This window comes from Acomys russatus, chromosome 31 (genome assembly GCF_903995435.1).
Source record: "Acomys russatus chromosome 31, mAcoRus1.1, whole genome shotgun sequence".
In the NCBI taxonomy this organism is placed as follows: Eukaryota; Metazoa; Chordata; class Mammalia; order Rodentia; family Muridae; genus Acomys; species Acomys russatus.
Window position 1 is genome coordinate 35,753,114 of NC_067167.1, and position 21,780 is coordinate 35,774,893.

The window sequence follows — 21,780 nt, forward strand, 5'->3', positions numbered from 1 at the left end:
GACACTTTCAGACAAAAGGCAAAGGACACAAAAGCATCTCTGTGTGGCCATTAGCATGAAATCCTGTGGGCAATGGAGCCCATTAGAAATCCTTATTTTTCCTTAAAACTTCTACCTTTTTAAAAAAGGAACTTGTGGGCTTAGATATACTCATCGAGTCTCGTGCTACTAGTGACGATGCTGGTAAGTTTGAAGAGGATACAATTAAAACTGGAGAGGAGTCTCTTTTCTGAAGAGCATTGCCATCTGCCTTTCTATATTGGGTTCAGCTAAGTAGCATGATGGATTTGCTTCTTAGCTGAACAAATTATACAAGCAGTGTTTAGACTTATCATCATTGCTGTCAAGTATGAGCAAGGGATCAGTGTGTGTGTGTGTGTGTGTGTGTGTGTGTGTGTGGTTTGTTTTCTTGAGATGGGGTTTCTCTGTGTAGCCCTGGCTGTCCTGGACTTGTTTTATAGACAAGGCTGGTCTTGAGCTCACAGAGATCCTCCTGCCTCTGCCTCCCAAGTGCTGAGATTACAGGCATGTGCCACTATACCCGGCTGTCTACTTGTGTTTTAAAGGCAGCTTCAGATCAGCTTTTTTTTTTTTTTTTTAAGCTACTCCTCTGACATAAATCATTTTTTCAGGTTTCCAACTTATAAAAACTTTCTTCCAGAATATTAACTAGAGACACGGAACAAATGCTACTGAAGAAAGGTGACAGCTTTCAGTCATTGGGTAAGCTGGTGGTGACCCTGAATTGGAAGGGGAGTCATAGGCTATGCTGGCATGGGTAAAGGCTACCAAGGCTTGGGTTGAGTCACAGGACCTCTTCTCAACATCATCGGAGTCAATGGACAGCAGACTTGGGTGTTTGGATCTGGTCCAGAAATGAGTTTGCTTTCCCAGGCTGCCCATATCCTCCTTAAAATGGGGGTTGAAGACAATGTAGAACAGGGGATTGAGACATGCAGGGAGTGGGACAATCACTAGAAGTATAAATTTAATTACTTCAGGACTGATGAACGTGAGGTTTAGCAAAGAGGAGAAGGACAGGAACGCCACGGGGCAGTAAAGGATACAGTTGGTGAAGAGCAGCAGGGCAATGTGTTTCACCATAGCGCAGTCCCAAAGGTTCTCCAGATTGCAATAGAGCTTGGTGTAGGCAATGGTCATTATGAGGAAGCAGAGGGAGTTGAGCAACACGAGAGCCACCATGTAGCCTGTGGTGCTGGGCTCCCCGAAGGGCAAGGGCAGGCAGAGTGGGGAGCCATTGTACTCACTGCCTCCCAGCACAGGGACCATGGCAATGGTCAGGGCCAACAGCATACACAGCAAAACGATCACTTTCAAGCTAGAAAGGGGAGCTTTCATTTCAAACTTCGAAGGGCTCTTGACCGAGAACCCACGTTCCAGTGCTGCCAGAGTGAGCAGGAAGACGGACGATTCCGAAGCAAAAATAGACAAGAAACCAACGATTTGGCAGCCGATGCCATCCTCCCACCATGCACCATGTTGAGCAAAACTACCAAATGTGAATGTGTCCACACCAGCCAGCACAGCACTGGAGACCCCCATGAGCATGTTCGCTGCTGCAATCGCCCCGACTAACAGTTTTATAGAAGAGATGTACAGAGGGGCTCTGAACACTGTCAAAGTCACCAAGGCATTGCAGAAAAGTGCCACCACTGCTGTGGTCCACACTCCGATTCTGATCAGCCAGCTACCAAATAGTTGCTCACAGGGCTTGAAGGGACCTGAGTGTGGAAAGAAAAGAGAAGCTGTGTCAGGTTGGGTTGACAGATGTAGCAAACTTGTCAAGAGACAGAGATCAGTAACAGGCACTGTAACCACAGTGGCCACATGGTATGTTCCTCTTTCTTATACTTTTGGCTGTGAGCCTAGCCTTTAACAGCTGAGCCATCTCCCCAGTCCATTCTTCTTTCTTAAACAAATGTGAGGACCGCCTTGGAGATTCCATAGCACTGACCCATTGATGCCCCAGGCTCTTGTATCCCCGGAGGATACACAGAAGAATAGAAATGGAAAACTTCAATCCCAAGATACAGCAACGTGGGCAGTGTGAAAAGCCAGAGCATCTTGAATTCTCACTAAGACTTTCAGCATGGCTTCTATGGTTCCACAGCTCCCCCCGTCCAAGACTCCTAGGGAAGTAGTCCACATGAGACACAGGTAGCAGGAGTGTGCATTTTATGGAAATCTCAGGGAGCAAGGAACACATTTATTGGAAATAAATTATTAATCATTGTCTTTTCTCCACTAAATTACCCACCTTTAATTTTCTTCTAAGAATAGGAATAACAGTTTAATGAACTGAATATTTTAAAAAACTCATCTGCGTATTATTTGTTTTCACAGTTGTTTTTTTTTTTAAAAGACAGAGTCTTTCTACATAGCTCTAGCTGTTCTGGATTTATGTGGACCAGGAAGGCCTTGAGCTCAATGAGCTCTGCCTGCGTCTGCCTGCCAAGTGTACGGTAGGGACTAACTAAAGGCATGCATCACCACACTCCACATGGCCAGACTCTTGAGCATGTTAAACAATTTATTCTTGGGCTAAATGCCCATTCCTTACATGGGCATTATAGATCTAAATTTATAAAGATCTAAGTTATTGAAAATTTATTGATTATACAAAACAATGCTATGGGTTACTACTCCATGCTAAGTAGCAATATTGCCTTTAAATTATGTATGCCTTTGAGTGCATGATAACTCTTAAGTTTGTATTATCCTGAATCAACAGTTCTCCACAAAAGTTCTAGTCGTGGATGGAGATTGCTCTAGGGAATTGAAGCTTGCTTGTATTTTATAAGTTCTGATGGTCAGGGACAGTGGTGAGCCATGAGGTGGCAGAGATTTTGCTTCCTAAGTATAGCCACAACAGTCAAAAGCCTCAGAGTTCAAGTGGGTCCTTGGCACCAGGGCAGTTTTGATGGGCCTCTCACCTGGAGAAGGTGAGCACTGTGCTGAAGGGGCGGCTTTCAGGTCTTCCTCAAAGTCAAGCAGGAAGTCTTCAAGGTCCCGCTCATCTGAAGGAGTGAGAAATCGGGGAATGGTTAGTTCTGTCTTTCTACTCAAGGAACCTCGTGAGAGGAGTCCCAGGATGTTTTCAAGACATGAGTTATCACAAAGAGAAATGAAGGCAAGACTTTGTTGCAGGTCAGTTAGGAAGCTCCTTGTTAGCCGCTCGGGGGTGGCGCATGCCTTTAATCCCAGCAAAGGCAGGCAGATCTCTTGAGTTTGAGGCCAGCCAGGTCTACAGAGTGAGTTCCAGGACAGCAAGGGCTACAGAGAGAAACCTATCTCAAGGTTCCTTGATGTTCTACTCAGTCTACTCTGGCAGTGCTTCAGCACAACTGAGGGTGAGGAGCAACAAGCCTGTACTTGACGTTAAAATACCCAAGCCCACTGATTCTGCTGTTCCCTGGAGTGTGTGCTAATAAAATTCCATAGACCTAAATCTAGTGCAGGGACCACATTTTACCCAGTTTTCTAGGGAACCTCAGATATAGCTTAGTGATAGAATAAATTAGCATGCTTAAAGCCCTACATGTGATCTCCAGCACCCCTTCAGAGAAATGTTCCTTAAAACGAACTGAGGAGTGACCTAATCTCCCACAGTACAGATGTTCTAGGCTACTTTCTCTGACCACAAGATGGAAAATCAGTTTTGGAGGCATCACAAGAGACAAATTAATGATGAAGTGCTTGGTTAAGAAAATTATCCAAATAAATAAAAAATACATAAATAAATAAAATTAAGGAAAAAATAAAGAACTAATTTGATACACTTTTCCTAATGCACATTTTCTTGGTTTTGTGTAAGATTTAGGCATCAATTCTTTCTCTGTCTTTGTCTCTGTCTCTCAGTCTCTCTCTCTCTCTCTTTGTCTCTGTCTGTCTCTCTTTGTCTCTGTTTCTGCCTCTCTATGCACACGAGCATCACATAGATGTCATAGGTAGGTGTCAGCATGCTCAATCACTTCCCTTTCTCTTCTTCTTCTTCTTTTTTTTTTTTTTCTTTTTTCCCTTTCTCTTCTGAGACAGTGTCTCCCTGTACCTGAAGCTCACCTACTCAGCTGATCCTCTGGTTATTTCCTGTCTGGGTCTCACAACACTAAGATTACAGAGGGTGGCCGCCATAGCCCACGTCTTCTTTTGTCTTTTTTTTTTTTTTTAAATGCAAGTGCTGGAGGTCTGACCTGGGCTCTTTACTCCCTCAGCCACCTCTCCATCTCTGGCATCACCAATTTTTCAAAACCTTTGGTGTTATCCTAACATGGGGCTCATAGTTGAGAATCACTGGTCTTGAAAATAGACTCCATGCAGGACATTAGTGCCATGATGTGGCCCCCAGGGCTGATGTAGTGTCTGGAATGTAATAGCCTCTGTATTTTTAATTTTTTAATGAATAAACATAGAAGAGATTATAGTTGACGGGGCAGGAAGAGGCAAAACTAATGGAAGAGCAAGATATATGCTGTGTGACCTAAATCAAACCAACAAACATACATGGCTATTAGCTTCTTCAGCTAATAGGCATGTGGAAAGGTTAAGGAAACTTGCAGACAGGCTGAATTACACTTTGGAATCAACAAATCACTAAGGCCCTAAGAATGAGAAGCTATTCTGTGAGACCTTGTGCAAACTCGCAAGGTTGGCAGGGAGTGGAGGGGGTGTTGCCCAAGGCGCCTCTTCCTCCCCACAGGTGTGGTGGAGATACATTGCTTTCTGTTTAAGTAACGTCTTACTGCAAGGAAAGCCAAGGGTTTTTACAGACATGATCTCATTTCACCTTCCTGACAGATACCCCTGTGGGGGACTAGAAGAACACAAGTTAGAATTAGTTGGTTGGGAAACTGAATTCTTAGGCCCTTTTGCTGAAATACGGAGGAAATAAAAAAAAATGTGTGCCCACCCACTCCCTTTCTCCAGACCAGAAAAATAAGCATAGATTTTTCTCTTTTAAGAAAAAGCAGTACAGAAGGATATCTGGGGGGGAAAAAAAAAAGGATGGAAATACTGATAGGGTAATCACTATTGAGATAGGAAGCACTGTGTATGCGAAGGAGGATCTAATTATAAAAAAATGCCAAGAATTCACCCATAGAATAGGTGGCAATTCTTTGTGTCTTTGTGAGTCTTTAAGAAGTAATGTTGATTCTCCACTTGCTGGGTGATTACACAGGGACTCCTGAACTTTAGATAGTCTGTTTAATAACTTTTCAAGACCCTTCTGGCCACAATTTCCTCACCCTGACAGCCCGTCTTACCTTGAACTTGAAATAACCCAGCATCTTTCTTATGAAGGTCATCCACACTGCTGTTGTTACCTTTATTCCATTGATTAGAAATTTTATAGACACTTTCACACACCCCAAATGCACAACACTGGTATGCATAAGGCATTTCTATAATCCTTTAGAGAGAGGAGACAAAACAAAAAAATATACACCTTAAAAAAAGATGGATCATGAAACACAATGCTTATCTTTTCACCCAGTGATTCTACTTTTGGAGTTTAGCTTAAATCAATAACCCAAGAAATAAGCTATTTGCACAAAGGTGTTCATTAGAACCATAGTTATTAAAATTTACCATCATGAAATGTTTGTAATTGTGGAAGTTGAGTGGTGTGATTTAAATGATCACAATTTTCCATAATGGTTTAAAAAATGAATGGTTGCCCTGTCTCGAAAAACCAAAAAAAAAAAAAAGTTGGAGAGTTATGGCAAAATTATGCTAAATAACTAAAATATACCATTAATTTCTATGCATACTTAGATTTTAATAACTCAAATTATGTAAAGCAAAGTCTAGAAATGAACAACATAAAAAATGCTGCGTAAGGTGGCATTTTTAGGATATACTTTTCTTTTTTTCCGTGCTACTTTTTGGGGGCTTTATTAGTTTCTCTGTTTAAAAAAATATGCAGATAGTACTGTGGTTTAATATACAGAACCTTTAGGATGTTCCTTTTTTGTTGATAAGCATGGCAGTTTTAAAGAGTACTGCTTCCTCAAACAAGCATTAATTCAGTCCATTTTATAAGAACATACACATGCTAGGTAAATGAAAAATTATAGACAGAATGCAGTTCTTTTACGATGTTGTTTTAATGACATGGCCCCGTATGTATCCCATGGATCAGTGCTTTTTAAACTCCACGGTCCCAGGAAGCATTTTTTTTTTTTTTTAAATTTATTAAGTATACAGTGCTTGGCTCTGCCTGCAGGCCAGAAGAGGGCATTAGATCACATTATTGATGGTTGTGAGCCACCATGTAGTTAGTGGGAATTGAACTCAGAACCTCTGGAAGAGCAGTCAGGCTCTTAACCTCTGAGCCACCTCTCCAGCCCCCCCCCCGCCCCCCCCCCCCCAGGGAGCGTCTTTGAGAGGGAAAGGAAAAGTGGTCAGGAAGACAGTTTCCCACTTGAGGCTTGTCCTAACAGTGTTGCAGGAGTGGGACTGACGGCATGAAATGCAATTCATAAGGGTCTCCTGACCTCATCAGTGTAGAAGCCGCTCTAGCACGTCTAGTCTTTCACATGACCACAAATGTACCTTGTTAGTTGTAATGACAAACTCACTTGAGCTCTGGGAAGTTTGCTGATGGTATCAGGCTCCGTAAGGCATGGTTCCCTGTTAATTTTAAGTGAGTCAAACCATGCAGCCCAGTTACAGGGAAAGACGACAGGAGGTTGGATGATAAGTCCCTGCAAAACATCAAACAATTGGCTTTTAGTAGCCGACAGCAGCACGAAACGTTCCTGCTTACAAAAGCAGCCCGAAGACGGTAACCTGCTCAATAAAAGCTTCCAAGCAGGCTCCTTTCTTTTCATGGCAAAGCTAACTGTTTCGGCTTTAGTTTCTGACAGCTTTTCTATCAGAACTACGGGGGGGGGGGGGGAACGGGGACGGACGTGTCTATACTTGGCCTCATTTTGCCAAGTGGGGGCATCTAAAATCAAGGGGAAATAAGCGTCTATTTGAAAAGTGATGGGAAGATCTAGTGAAAGGCTTGGGAGTGCGCTCCCCTCCTCCTCTCTTCCATTCTGCCTGGTTGCTCAGCAAACATGGACGCTGTCGCTTGAACAAGCTGCCCCAGTTGCACGCACAAGGGCTCCTGTGGCCCTGGAGGAGCTGGGGACCTTCCCTGGCCAGGAGGCAGCAGGGAGAACACCGCACACTGGCTGTACATTGGGAATGACTTCAAACAGCTCCCATTTTCACTAACTACATGGTCCCTAATTATTGAAAGATATCCCATACACAAGAAATGAAATACTCACAGCTTTAGGAGAGATGGCAGTGTAGAAAATGCACTGGGGTGAATAATGGCGATTTTATTCCACGCTAAATTCCTGTTTTTGTTTTTTAAAGAAGAAAAGCAAATGAGAGGATTATGTTCAAAGGAGCGCACAGCATTTTATCATATGTATCCGATATCTACTACGCGATTTAATTTCTAGCCAAATGAGGATTGGCCAGCTCATTATATTTTCCTTCAAATAAAGACATGGTGGCACAAAATAACTAAAGACACAGCTGTGGCTCAGCCCCTTTGGAAGTAACCAAGTAGATACTTTGCTTCTTATTCTTTTCTTGCTACAAAAGGTTGACTTTAGCAGGGATGTAAAATCTTATTATGGCGTTTCTAAGATGAGTGCAGATAGACTTCCTCTCACAAGAAAGCACATTTGGAATTATGACATGATCCTGGGGACACAGTGAAACTCAACCAATGACCTTTGCCCACCACCTATACATGTCAGGGCCCCAAATAAACAGATGTTTCCAAGAAAATTCTCAGTAAAATATCCAGGCAAGATGTAAGGAAAGAGTGCTAGAAACAAAATCCTCCAAAGCAAGGAAAAATATTTGACAGAGAAATGAAATCTACCTGCTGTATATACATGACAGAGTGAAGGTAATTTAGCAGGAATAAATTGGTAACAAAAACTCCAGATAATTCTTTGTTTGTTTTTGTTTTTTGTTTTTCGAGACACGGTTTCTCTGTCTGTGTTAGCCCTGTCTGTCCTGGACTCACTTTGTGGGCCAGGCTGGCCTCGAACTCAGAGGTCCGCCTGCCTCTCCCTCCTGAGTGCTGGGAATAAAAGGTGTGTGCCACCACACTTGGAAATAATTCTTGTCAGAGACAAGAACTTCCATATTTTTAAAAGTAAACTATGAATTTAAAACTTCCCCTTCAGCCGGGCATGGTGGCGCACGCCTTTAATCCCAGCACTCTGGAGGCAGAGACAGGTGGATCGCTGTGAGTTCGAGGCCAGCCTGATCTACAAAGTGAGTCCAGGACTGCCAAGGCTACACAGAGAAACCCTGTCTCAGAAAACAAACAAACAAACAAAAAACCTTTCCTCTTCACTTCCTCTCTCTCTTCCTTGGTGTTGGAGATCAAAGCCTCCAAAGTCTTGTAAATGCTAGAAAGGCCTCTTCTACTGAGATTTTAATTTTTGAACGTCTAAGACATTAAGGAAAGTAATCGGGCAGCTGAGAACATTGGAGGTGATCAGAGGCAGTGTTTTTTAGGTTCAGATAAGTGTATGACATTGGGCCTGACTCCCGCCAAGTGAATTGAAGTAAGGCTATTCATAGAACAGTCACACTGCCATGTGAAAGTTTTGTTTTTTATGGTTGTGAGCCTAGCCTTTAATGGCTAAGCCATCTCTCCAGCCCTTGTTTTGTTTTTTAAAGGGAATTTCCTCCTTTCACATGAATGTCGAGGCCAGAATACTATCTCAGGTGTCCTCTACAAATGTCATCCACCATGTGTTTTGAGACAGGGTCCTCACTGATCTTGAGCTTGCTTCATTGGGCTAGGCTAGCCGCTGGTAAGCTGGCTCCTCAGGGCCCCACCTGTCCATCCCTGCCCTGCCAGCGCCGGGATGATAAGTGGGTGCAACCGCTCCAGGCTTTTCCTGTGCATCCAGGACTTGAACTTGGGTCTTCATGCTTGCATAGACTGAACTACTTCTAACATTTTAACTCTTAAAACAAAATTAAATACTTACATATTGATTGCCTGAGAAACATAAGGGTTTTCTAGTACAGTTGTACTGAACACATAGTAGGTTTGCCAAAACACAGATTGCCAGGCTCTGTTCTCCAGGCCTTTCAGTAGGTTGGCCTCCTTTCCTTTTTTTAATATCAAAAGTGCATTTTAGAGGATTGGTTAACAGCATAATTACAAGTTTACTACTCCTATTTTGATTTTTTTTTTTTTTTTTTTTTTTTTTTTTTTGAGACAGGGTTTTACTACATAGCCCAGGCTAGTCTGGAACCTTCTGTACAGACCAGATTGGTCTCAAACTCACAGAGATCTACTTGTTTCTATCTTATGTGTACTTTGACTAAAACTGTACAAACTGTATCTGAATACTAATTCACTACTTTAAATATTTTCCCCCTGGACACTTTGAGGATCAAAATATGTCTTTTTTTTTTTTCAATAACAGAAAAAACATGTATGGTAGTACAACAGTAAAAGCACATAGTGAAAAAATCATGGCGGTCCAGCCGAAAGAAATAGTTAGCACTGTGGGGGTGCAGGAGCTGGTACTCACAGAGATCGGAGGTTAAACAGCTGCTGAAAAGTGCCACCTTTAATTTCATAGATTTCATTATGGCGCAGGTCACTGAAAAGAAGGAATTCCGAAGACAGATGTCAGAGTTAATGTTTCCAACAGACTTCAGAGAACTTTCTACACTAGGGATTGTATGTCACTAATCAAAGAGGCAGAGGAAGTGTGACTGTCTCACAGGAAGTGTGACTGTCTCTCAATCAAGAGATGGGCTTTTGTTTAATAAAAACAAGGCAATTTTTACATTCAAAGAAGCTGGTTGCTTCCAGAGAGTACAAAACAAAGCCTACACATGCTGCCATCGTGCAGCGGGAAGAACAGTGGCTTAGCATGCATGAAAGTCCAGGTTCTGTCCCCAGCACTGGATAAACCAAGTGTGATAGCGTGTGTCTGTAATTCCAGTTCTCTGGAAGTGGAAAAGGGGGATCCTAAGATCAAGGTCAGCCTTGGCTATGAGGCTAGCCTGGGATATATGAGACTCTTTCTCAAAAGACAAAACAAAACAACCGGGACCCCTGGGAAGATTTCATCTGTAAACGTGCTTGCCACACAAGCCTGTCGACTTGACTTGGATTCCCCGCTAATCTCTGGCTGGAAGGAGAGAACTCACTTCACAAAGTTGTTTTTTGATTTCTACAAGTGTGGTCTTGTACACACACACACACCCATCTCATACACAGACACAGACAGACAGACACACACACACACACATACATACCCCCCCCATCAACAACAATAATACAAAGACATATTTGAGGACATTTCTCCCCTCCCTGTCCCCCCATTTCCTAAACTCTTATTGTATTCATTGAAGGTCTTCAGAAGTGTCAAATTAATTTTTAATTATGTGTCTGTGTGTGGCTCTGTGCGTAGGAGTGCTGCTACTGTAGAGGCCCAAGGAGTTGGACCCCTCACGCTGGAGTTACAAGTGGTTGAGAGCAGAGGAGATCAAGGCCTGCTTCACCTACATAGTAAGCTTTTGGCCAGCCTGGGTTACAGGAGACCTTGTCTGCATAAAAAAGGGAAAGTTCCCAATTCCAGACCCACTCAATTCCCTATGATGGTGAATTGAAAAAAACAAAAAACAAAAAACAAAGGAGAACATTGATACCACAGTACATGAGTGAGAAAGGCACCATGCCCCAACTGTCTAGGCACTCTCTGCTCTCACACCTCATGTGTGTAGAAGGGTTAAATGCCAATGTGTTGTTACCAAGCCACAGGATAGAGTAACCAATGACCCTGAAAAAAGTGAGTTTGGGCTTTGGATTTTTTTTTTCCCCCTGAGTTACTTAGAGACTTCCACAGACATACATTTTCTGAAGTTTTTGGCATCCTGACAAACTGGGTAGGCCTGCGAGCAGGTTGTATGACAGATCTCTGAAAAGCAAAAGGTGCAAAAGAGAAAAATCTGTTACACATTAATCTTAAGGAAACACATCTTCCTCTTCTTTTCAAAGCCCTCAAGATGTTATGCTCCTCAAAGGCAGGCTCAGAGCAACCCACAGCCCTGACATGCAGCAGGTAGACACAAGTGTTATTGGATTAGGCAACAGGCTCAAATATTTACTGAAATGTAACTGCTATACTTCTTTAATTGATTTAAGTAATTTACTTAATGAATTTATTTATTTTGTTAGTGATGATCTGCAATGTTCTAGCTATTATCTTACTGAAACGAGTATAGATTAAATTAAGTAACTGGGACCTCGTCTCTGGAAGCTGCTATTCCTCTCCAGCTCACACAAGTCACTGCTGGTTCTTTCTTAATCAACTTAAAAACAAAACCCAACCATTCAAAACATAGCACTCACTTTGAAATCAATCACCATGAGGGGGGAAATCTAAGAGGCTTCAGCCAAAACTCAACAAATTACAGAATAACAAAAACATCTGGACATATTTATATTGTAATATAGCTAATCTAAAACAAGCCATGGTAATTTGCAGAAAGTTAAGAAAAAAGAAAGAAAGAAAGAAAGAAAACTGGTAGATAAGTAACATGGAGGGAAAAAAAAATCTTGTCTCAGGTTTTAGAAGTTATCAGCTGATCAGCTAATGATTTTCATGCTAGATTCTAATTCTTAAAACCACCAAAACAACTGAAAAAAATCAATAATATTTTCTAAGAGGCTTTTCAATGATTCTATCCATATAATTGATCAACTAGTCCTACATTTATTGAATAAATGGGTTTTATGTAGGAAGATTTCAATTATTACACATAAGTAATCCAAATGAAGATGTCTGTAAGTATAAATTTGTATATAAACTACAAATTTGTATATAAATATTAGAAGTTTAAAAGATTACACCCTTTCCTCTAAATAAAAAATAAACTCACCAAAGCAAACAAATGAAAAACTCGTATGTCACACAAAATATACATATCTAACCATATGCCATGTTGTTTTGAAAAGTAATGACTATATGAAAATGAACACATATTGCAAAACATGATAATGATTCAATTCATTCATTTCTTCAGGATGCTCAGGGAGCCCAGTGTTTCTTATGTTCATATTGTGTAGCTCAGGCAGGTGTTGAACTTGGGATCTTCCTGCCTTAGGCTCCCCAGAGACTAGGATTACAGGCTGAACCATCAGGCTGCTTTCTCATTCTCACATATGTCTTAGTATAGAGTATATAAAACCTTGTACACAAAGACATAGTGATTTCAGGGTTAATGTGGACCAAGCATTTCTCAAACAGAGGCACCATATTTATAGCTTTACTTAAATTGAATTCTGTGATCGCCTTATGACAGCGACGCCGTGGGTGTCCTCCTACAGAATGGGGTGACTTGTGTAAGACTGTCAGCTGGTAAGTGAAAACACACATGTAGCCCACAATAGAGGACTGTGGGATTTCTAGGAAGGTAAATCAAGATGGGGACAATAAAAACAAGGAAATCTCATATGTTAATGAACAACAGCAACCCAACCACACAGGAGTGTAGCTCTCAGACCAATGCTTCCATAAGACCCTATAGTAAAGGTCCTGTGTTCTAGTCTCAAAAACCAGTAGGCTTCTCTTGGCAAATATGCTGGCCTGAGCATGTATTGATTTTGTTTTTTGTTGTTGTTTTTTTTTTTTTTCCTTAAAAAAAAAAGTTACCTGCATTAGGTATTTTTCAGGGATGTCATAAAGAACGAATACATATTGTGGAAGGGACTTTGAAAATGGCAAGACATTATCATTAACGTATCAGTACGTACATACGCATATTTCAAGCTCCAACAAGAAGAAATAGTATCTTTTCTGCTTGTTTACTTACTTGAGACAGACTTACTATGTCATCCAGATTGTTCTGGAGTTTCCCTGTGGCCCAAACTGGCCTCCAATTTGCAGTCTTTCTTCATGACTTACCGCTAAGACTATAAGCTTGTGCTACCACAGCTGGCTTAAAAAAAAAATACTGTCTTTGGACTGGAAGGATGGCTCAGTTAGTAAAGTGACTGTGACAAAGCCAAGGTAGGAGAATCCTGGGGGTTGCTAGCCAATGACTGTGTTCAGTGGGGAGACCTTGTTCCAAAAAAAAAAAAAAAAAAAACTAAGATGGAGGGGTTGGTGAGATGGCTCAGGAGGCAAAGGTGGTTGGCCCCTGGAATGTGCGTTAGAGAGAACTAGCTTTCTCAAGCTGCCCTTTGCTCTCTATATGCACATACTCGGTGGCACACATGTGTGCACACACCTACACAAGTACATAAATGCAAAACATTAAAAAATATGGTGGAGAGTGGTTGAGGGGTACACCTGGTGTGGACCTCTAGCATCCATATGCATGTGCACATGTATGGACACACATGTACACATTCAAACACCACCCACCCAGAAGAAGAAGGAGGAGGAGAGGAAGAAGAAGCAGAAAAGGAAGCACTATTTTTCAGAAAGAGTAATGACATATGAAAAGTATTAAAGACTCAACACTGACCGAACACCTACCATGCCCTGAATTCTGCCTTAAGGACTTGACATGTGTTGTTTACTCCTTATGATGACCTTCTGAACTAAGTGGCTCTTTCATTTTATAGACGGGGAAACTGAACCCCAGAGGGAAAAAGAACCTGCTAAAGATAATGTACTAGCTACTTTCTAGGGAACTTGAAGTCGAGCCAGGAGACCATACTCTGAGGCCCTCATTCCTAGCTGGTGTACCAAATAACCTTCACTTATTTATGTAGTCCTGGATCTGCCTGTTTACTGTTTGTTCCCTAGGTAGCAAAGAGGAGACAGACATGATTCCAACCCTGACTCCAGCTACAGTGTATGAAACCCTTCTTATGGCACTGATCTATGCTAGCCATGAAAACCAGTAAGCAGGAGAATATAGATGGTTTTTGCCTACTCTCTACTAGGTTCATTAATAAATGGAAATACTGAACTGGAGAGATGATTTAGTGGTTAAGAGTACTGGCTGCTCTTGGTGAGGCCCGATACCTGAGGTTGTCATGTGACCCCAACATGCGTGCTAGGACATTAGTGTACCAACACATGCATATGAACATGAGCATATGAGATAAAAATAGATAAAACAAAAATTCCGTTGCTTTCTTGACACAAGACTTTGATAAATGTACCCAGGATTCTTAGCTCCTTTGTCTGTAGCCAACTCCTTATTGGGAAATGGGGAAATGTGGGCTATAGGAACAAGGCTTGCTGTATATGCTTTCTTTCAGACATATGTGACTGGCAAAGCCTACTGTGTGCTGCTCCTGAACACCATATCACTAAGCATCTGCAGCGACAGGGTAGACTGGGGACCATGACAAAGGGCAGGATCAATCAGGCAGTGGACAGTCCCATCCTACAGAGCACCTGCACTAGGCTGGTTCAGCTAATAAGAGAAGTCTATGCTGAAATAACTGCTGGCTAACTGTGATAAATGTGAATTCCACAAGAGAAGAACCATTTTAAAAGCTAGTAAAGATCCTTTTAATAAGTCCCAACAATGCTTGAGAGGGCAATAGGGTTGAGTGGATTTACCAGATAAACCAAACCAAACCAAACCAACCCAACCAACCAACCAACCACCAAAGCAGAATGCCAAAACAAGGCTACTGAAATGCCTATAAACTACTTTTTATGATACATGGGAAAGGCAGGGGCCACATGAGATTTGAGGCAATAGAAATAACATTGAAACTGATTGACTATCAGGTGGAACATTAGGACACACTTTCCATAACTGAATCAAACAATGTTTAGTGTCTAGATCAAGGTTAGTGCCCGTTTGATAACTTTACTTTTGACATTAATTTGGGTGTTAATCAATTATGCTGTTTTGTTCTATTCTGCAAAATCTTTAGAAGAGGAAATGCAGGAGTTTTTTTCTTTCTTTCTTTCTTTCTTTTTTTTTTTTTTTTTGGCTTGCTCATATTCATTTTTCTGAAGGGAAATGCATGCCAACTACAACCCTAATGGGCAGCTGTTTGCACTTGAAAACAAAGATATGCTATCATGGCTACCAGGGTTATGGCTGGGAGCCTGGCCTAAAGGAGGCAAAGGAGGGACTATGACCTTCGGGAGACCTTCGAGGAAAGAACTTTCTTTTCATTTCCAGGACTGCTGAAAGCCTGCCTGCCATTTTGCCCCTAAGTGGAAGTTGCCTGTTTATACAACATTCTTGCCTTACTGATACGCACAGCACTTGCAGATTAGGTAACTGATCACAGACGGTCTGGGGAAGAGATGAGATCTTTGCTCCAGTTAAAGTCCTGTTAAAACACAAGCCAGACATAGTTCTTTCATTCCCACATCACACGCTGACATGTTTTGATTCATGGATGTTGATCAGCTCCAAAGTTAATGCCTGTTCTGGGAGAAGCGAAGGGTTCTACTCACAGACTTTCCAGGTTGGCAGTTCCAGTTAAATCAGGAAATTCAGTAATTTGTGAGGCACCATTCAAAGTCCTGGGAGAAATAAGTAAGTGTTATTTGGAGAAGGCTGTAGAAAGGGGCCATTTTTACTACCATTTTTTCCCCCCAAAGTACTTTAAGCTGCAGCAATAATATTACAGGTTGGGAGGTGACAGCATTTAAGAATAATAGACACTTACAGTGTTCTTAGTTCAGGTAAATGTTGAAAAGCAGATATTCCAACAAATTGGATGGGGTTGTCATAGAAATGTCTGAAAAATCCAAGCACCAATGTGTTATAATAAAGCAGATGGCCAAGAGAATATATGTATCAACAAGTATCCTAAAGCACATTTGTTGCTTTTATTGACTGTATTTGTTGGTCATGTCACATCTCTATTACTAAGTTTCAAGTGAACGTCAAAGGTGTTTTCACTTACATTTTGAGGTTTTTTAAAAAATTTATTTATTTATTTATTTGTGTGTGCATGCACAGCACTGCATGCCGTACTGTACACGTGGGGATAGGATGACAGCTTGTGGATGTGAGTTCTTTGTGTGGCGGTAAGAGGATAAAGTTGTGGATATGGGTCACCAACATCAAAACTCAAGTTGTTAGGGCTTAGAGGCAAGGGCCTTAGCCTGCTGAAACCATCGCGCTAGCTTGCTTTCTAAGATTTTGTGTAAGGAATCTTTACGATACAAAATTTAAAGGGGAGGAGGATGATTTAGAACAAAGTATGATGACAATGAGTCAAGATGCCATTGGCAAAAACCATACATTGTATGCTAGCCTCCGAGATTAATAAAAAGAAAAAAATTAACACTTGCACAGCAGAGCTTGTATGAACAGTGGTTACTAAGTAGAGAAGCAAGAAGCACGTGAATTGACTAACTGTGCTTAAAGACTGTGCCTCCCTCCAACACTTTCAATACTCAGTCAAAAACATAATTCAAGTTGCAATTTAGTCTATCTATCTATCATCTATCTATCGATCTATCTATCATCTATCTATCTCTTTATATGTATACACACATATATACATCTATCTATCTATCTATCTATCTATCTATCTATCTATCTATCTATCATCTATCTACTTATCTATCTAATCTACATGAAGATCTATTGTGGTTGAATATAATTATCATAACACATACAAAGGACTGTAGATTATTGAAAAGAAGTGATATACCTTGCGTTTACCTAATGTAAGACATTTCTTGAATGAATTATGACTCTAAAACGGGAGACATTATTAAAACATAAAGAACATTTTGCTTTATAGACATTTTAATGTAATCAAAATATATTTGAACTGCTTTGTTAGTGGAGGCCCACAATGATTTCTTAGCTGAGGCATTGGGGTAGTTTAATTAAATATAATAAATCCTTAATTAGTGTCTATTATGCTTAAACTATGAAGTAGGCATTGCAGAGATGTAAAAATTTGTTCATTGAAGAGGCTGTCATTGGAACTTATTCTAAATGCTGGAGGTTGAAGAGGAATGATAAAATATTCCTGCCTAAAAGAGCTTGGAATCAGTTGGGAGCAAATGAATAACAGCTCCTTACCTTCTGTCTGACAAAGCAGCTGGGCTGTCAAGAACTTTGATCTACGGTGTGCAGATACTCAGACACCCAGGAAAGCTCACTGTCTCCCAGATCCTCCATTTAAGCCAAGATAATAATGCGCTTGGTCATAGGCTTTGTGTAACAACTGGAAAACGCTAAAGCAAGTGCAGTGTCTCACATAGTACCTGGCGTGTTTGTTACCTAGCACACCTAAGTGCTTTCTGATTCTACCATCTATCGCTTCCTTTCTCTTGCAATTAGACAGTTAAAAGGAAACAAAACAAAGACTCCTGCAATGGGAGTGGGAGGAAGGTAGGGGAATGGGCTTGATGTGATCAAGATAGAGCACCAATACGTCTGGACTTTTCTTTCTTTTTATTTTTTAAAAAATTATTTATTTATTTTATGTATATGAGCACTGCATCTGCATGTACACCTGCAGGCCAGAAGAGAGCATCAGATCCCAGTATAGATGGTCGTGAGCCACCATGTGGTTTCTGGGAATTGAACTCGGGACCTCTGGAAGAGCAGCCAGTGCTCTTAACCGCTGAGCCACCTCTCCAGCCCGTGCATGGACTTTTCAAAGAATAACCAAAAGGCTTAAGAAAGAGTGACAACTGGAATATGGGCTTTAAAATGGAGTTTTCCTCGTAGCACACCTTCCTTGACCATACTGTATCCTCACATGCATACAGTTACACTCATACACATGTGCAAATATGTGTAGGTCGGGAAGGTAGGACTGTCCGTGCCTGTGTGCGCACAGCAGAAGAATCACCATTACACATGAAAAGTTCTGGAGTTCTCTGGAGACAGCGCCCTCATTTGTTAGCGGGGAGGGTAAAAATATTCATGAAATGCCATAGGAATGACAGAATCCCAATCATTTAAATGCAGGAATGGAATCTTTGTGTTGTACAAACACAGCTTACTTAGCCTAGCCGGGTTAAGGCAATCTTGGGGGGTTGGGGGGGGGAGCGGTTTGGGGAAGCAGGTTAGGAAGGTTATCTGTGAATGCCCTGGTAAGGAGTTTGCATTTAATCTAAATAGGTGGATCCTGGATGTCTGTTACATAGCAACAGTGTGCCAAGCAGGTTCCTGTTTCAAGCATCGCTGGTGACTGGAGACCATCTACCTCATCTACACTAGGAAGTACCAAGAAGAAGCAATGCGCTAACCAAGGAGTTAGTGAAGTGGGGGGTGAAAATAGGTTGGAGATTGCAGAGGTAAAAAACGAGGGCTAGGTCACCAGCTGACAAGGGGCTTGGAGCAAGAGGCGGCTGTGCCAAAAGGCTGGCGGTGACAAGAGATGGGAAGTCACGTGTGAGGGAAGCAGGAGGGTGAGGAGAAAGTGGGCAGCACCACGGAAAGAGAGGCCTCCAAAGAGCAGTTACTCACGATGCATTAGCATGCCAAAAGACTGATTAAACACCAGGCCTCGGGGCTGAAAAGGAAGGGGCAGCAGAGCCAAGGCAATTCAGTAATCGTTTAATATGTAAATGCTCTCTAATGACGACGAATGTTTATTCGCAAAAGAATTCAAAGGCCTTGGTTTGCCAAAATATTGCCAGGGCGTTGCAGAGGTGATGGATGGTTAGCTGTCAACACCCCCTTCCCCCTCCAAACCCTCCCCCCCCCCCCGCATTGTCAAGGCTACAAGTGTGGTTCCTGCTCATTTGTGACAAATGCCACATGGTTTCGGAAAGCCTCTCTACTAAGTCAGCACAAGATGACAAACTGCATCCTTAGAGCCAGGTTCAATGGTTGACTTTACTCTAATGTTCTCTATCACAGATCCGAGACCGCTTACTAAGGCCAGTATGGATTTCTAAACCTACCTACGTGCATCTTTTATCTAAAAGCCAACCTAATTAGTTACATATTTTCATTTTCTTAATGTTGGTACGTAATAAATGTTCTATCTTTAGTAAGTGTGAAACGAAATTATAGATACTTTCTGATTATAAATCTATCTTATTTTTATAATATATAAGCCCTTACATTCCCCTTTCTAAAACATATGCAGCTTTCTAGAATTACCAGTTTTGTCTAAGTGTGACTGAAGCCTGGGCTTGTGAATGAATAGATGGAAAATGAATAGCATAAGATGATATTCCTTCCAAACAAAGCTCACGCACAGCAGTTTAAGTAAATCGTTTGCAAAGACCTCCTTTTTGTATATAATAATTAATTTTTCTAGAGCACTTGGGTTGAATTCCTGAATGACTAAGTGATCTAACATTGGATGTTCCAAAATCAGTTTTATTCCCAGCAAAATACAGGTAACCAAAAGCACTTGTAAGAGTAGCTGTGGAGGATGACCAGACACCTGGAGACGGCCGCTGTAAGGCAAAGGACACCAAGATCTGGAAATACCGATCTTTAGTATCGTTTCAGTGTTTCGTTAAAACCCGATGACATATATCAGTGTGTACACTTCTGTACATATTATTGCATGGACAGTGGCAAAAACCTCAGGCAAACGCATAGCACTAGTGATATCATACTTAAATGTGCAATACATTTAAAAACTGTTACATGCCAAGGAAGGACAAGTAAAAAGAGCACAATGGCCACTTACATGGTGATAAGAGAAGGGTTGCCTACGAAAGCTTTCTCAGGTATTGACCTGATGTTGTTGCTGTGGAATCCTCTAGAAAGAGAGAAAAATGTTAAAGAAAGTCATGTGTGTGTGTGTGTGTGTGTGTGTGACTGTGAGTGTGAGTATATGTGTGAGTGTGTGTGTATGTGTGTGTGTGCCGCCCTACTTTGTAACCATAAGGAGCATCTTTAGTAACCAGGGTACAGGTAACTCCTCCCGGCATCATGAACTGTATGTGTGTCCTCACTGACCGCAGAGGAACAAAGGAAATCCCATGCTCTCATCTTGAAGGAGGAAGAGAGGCTGCGCAAATCCTGCCCGTACTGTATGAAAACAGGCTGTAGCATTATAAAAGGGAAATCCCTTTGTTGATATCCAGCAGAGGACTGTTGCGTAACAGCTTGAGTGGGAGCTGTCTTTGGAGAGAGGATCAAGATCCGCTCCCTGTTTAAAGCTGGGATAAGGGACAATTGACTTAAACTGCAGTGAAGGAGAGATTTAAGGAACTTCCTTGAGAGTAAGATGCTTAGTGCGCCACAGGCAACAACAAAGCAGCCTAAATGGCAGAGGTGGAGTCAAGGATGTTGGGTTTTCTATGGCACGTCAGTAGGTTGCAGCTCCCTGTCAATAGCTTCTCAGCCTATACATGTGTGATTCTCTGAGCTGGAACCCACAATGTCCTTTTCGTTATCAACAGCCTACTCTATCCATCTCCTTTGTGGAAATAAGGTCCCAGTTTTCGTTTTGTTTTGTTTTTTCAAGTGCTAGGACAGTACTTACAGAAGCCAGTCATCTTTTTAGATAAAAGGAAAAGCTACTTATAAACACAATATATACAGTCAATTGCAAAAGGTAGTTTACCTTTAGTGAAATTGTGCTAAAAAGATTAAGTAATGCTCACCTAGCATTTGAGGAATAATGCATATAATAAAATATATGTGAAGGCATACATTTCTATAAAAGGAACACATAATTTTGTTCATACAATTCTATATTTATGCAACTCAGAAATTTCTAGATTCATAGAAATGTTTAACAAAGCCAGGCGTGGTGGCTAATGCCTGTAATTCCCTGTACTCTGGGAGGCATAGGCAGAGGCAGGTGGATCTCTGTGAGTTCAAGGCCACGCTGGTCTACAAATTGAGTCCAGGACAGCCAAAGCTACACAGAGAAGCCTTGTCTCGGGAAAAATAAATAAATAAATAAATAAATAAATAAAATAAAAGAAAGAAAGAAACATTTAACAAATAACTAAATTCTATTATAGAATTATAAATATACACAGAGTGTAAATGGTACTAGACTACCTGTCACTTAGGAAAAATAAGAGTATAGGTTATATGAATATAGAATATATGTTTTTACATACAAATATGGGAGGCCACCTACACATTTAAAAATTCTGATGGTTTTGGTTTTGGAAATCACTTAAAATATATTTCAAGTGCACTTAATAATCATTTACTTCAACTTAAAAAAAATTCAGCCATTATACATAATAATCACACCACTTTTAAAATAAATTTACAGAGAGTAAAAGCTCATTCATCAAGCTTGTCTTAACACTTACAGTTCTTTAAGGTTGGAGAGTGTCTTGATTGCAGTGGGGAATTCATCAAGGTTATTATAGTTTAAGTCTCTGGAAATGAGTACATGTTATTTTAAGTATTTCATTTAAAACTTCTACTTACAAGGTAAGTTAGGAAGTATGCTATTCCAATGGTCCTGTATCATTCATGGAAGCCCTTTTTCTTTCTCTTTCAGGGGAGGGTTTACTGGGGTTTGCTGCCTGCTAATTCTTTAAGAACAATTTATTATAGTTAGTGTGTGTGAGTGTGTGCATTCGTGTATGTGTGTGTCTGCGTCTGTGTGTGTCTCTGTGTGTGTGTTGAATCAAGCTTGCTTGTGAAAATATGAAGACAATTTTTGGAAGCTGGTTTCTCCTTCCACTGTGGGCTCCAGGGATGGAACCCAATGCCTCAAGTTGAGTAGCAGGTGTTTTCACCCGCTCAGCCATCTCTAGGGCCCTGGATGGTCTGGAAACATTCGCCTTTCAATAGTCATGACACCAATGAACAGAAGCGACCTGCAGCAGCTTTAACTTCTAAAGGAGCAGGGATGCTTGCTTGTGT

The 21,780-nt window shown here is 41.2% G+C and overlaps 1 protein-coding gene across 1 annotated transcript in view; it reads right to left on the bottom strand.

Moving 5' to 3' along the window:
* Positions 1-589: 589 nt before the first annotated feature.
* Positions 590-21,780, bottom strand: part of Lgr5 (leucine rich repeat containing G protein-coupled receptor 5) — a 115,705-nt gene continuing 94,514 nt past the window's right edge. Inside the window, exons 7-18 of the mRNA XM_051172996.1 lie at positions 21,219-21,287; positions 19,628-19,699; positions 15,671-15,742; positions 15,456-15,524; positions 15,257-15,328; positions 10,926-10,991; positions 9,594-9,665; positions 7,302-7,373; positions 6,600-6,725; positions 5,283-5,428; positions 2,955-3,038; positions 590-1,742 (exon numbers count right to left, since the gene is read on the bottom strand). Coding sequence (XP_051028953.1) covers positions 670-1,742; positions 2,955-3,038; positions 5,283-5,428; positions 6,600-6,725; positions 7,302-7,373; positions 9,594-9,665; positions 10,926-10,991; positions 15,257-15,328; positions 15,456-15,524; positions 15,671-15,742; positions 19,628-19,699; positions 21,219-21,287 — 1,993 coding nt within the window. The 3' untranslated portion in view covers positions 590-669. The remainder of the gene's footprint in view (positions 1,743-2,954; positions 3,039-5,282; positions 5,429-6,599; positions 6,726-7,301; positions 7,374-9,593; positions 9,666-10,925; positions 10,992-15,256; positions 15,329-15,455; positions 15,525-15,670; positions 15,743-19,627; positions 19,700-21,218; positions 21,288-21,780) is intronic.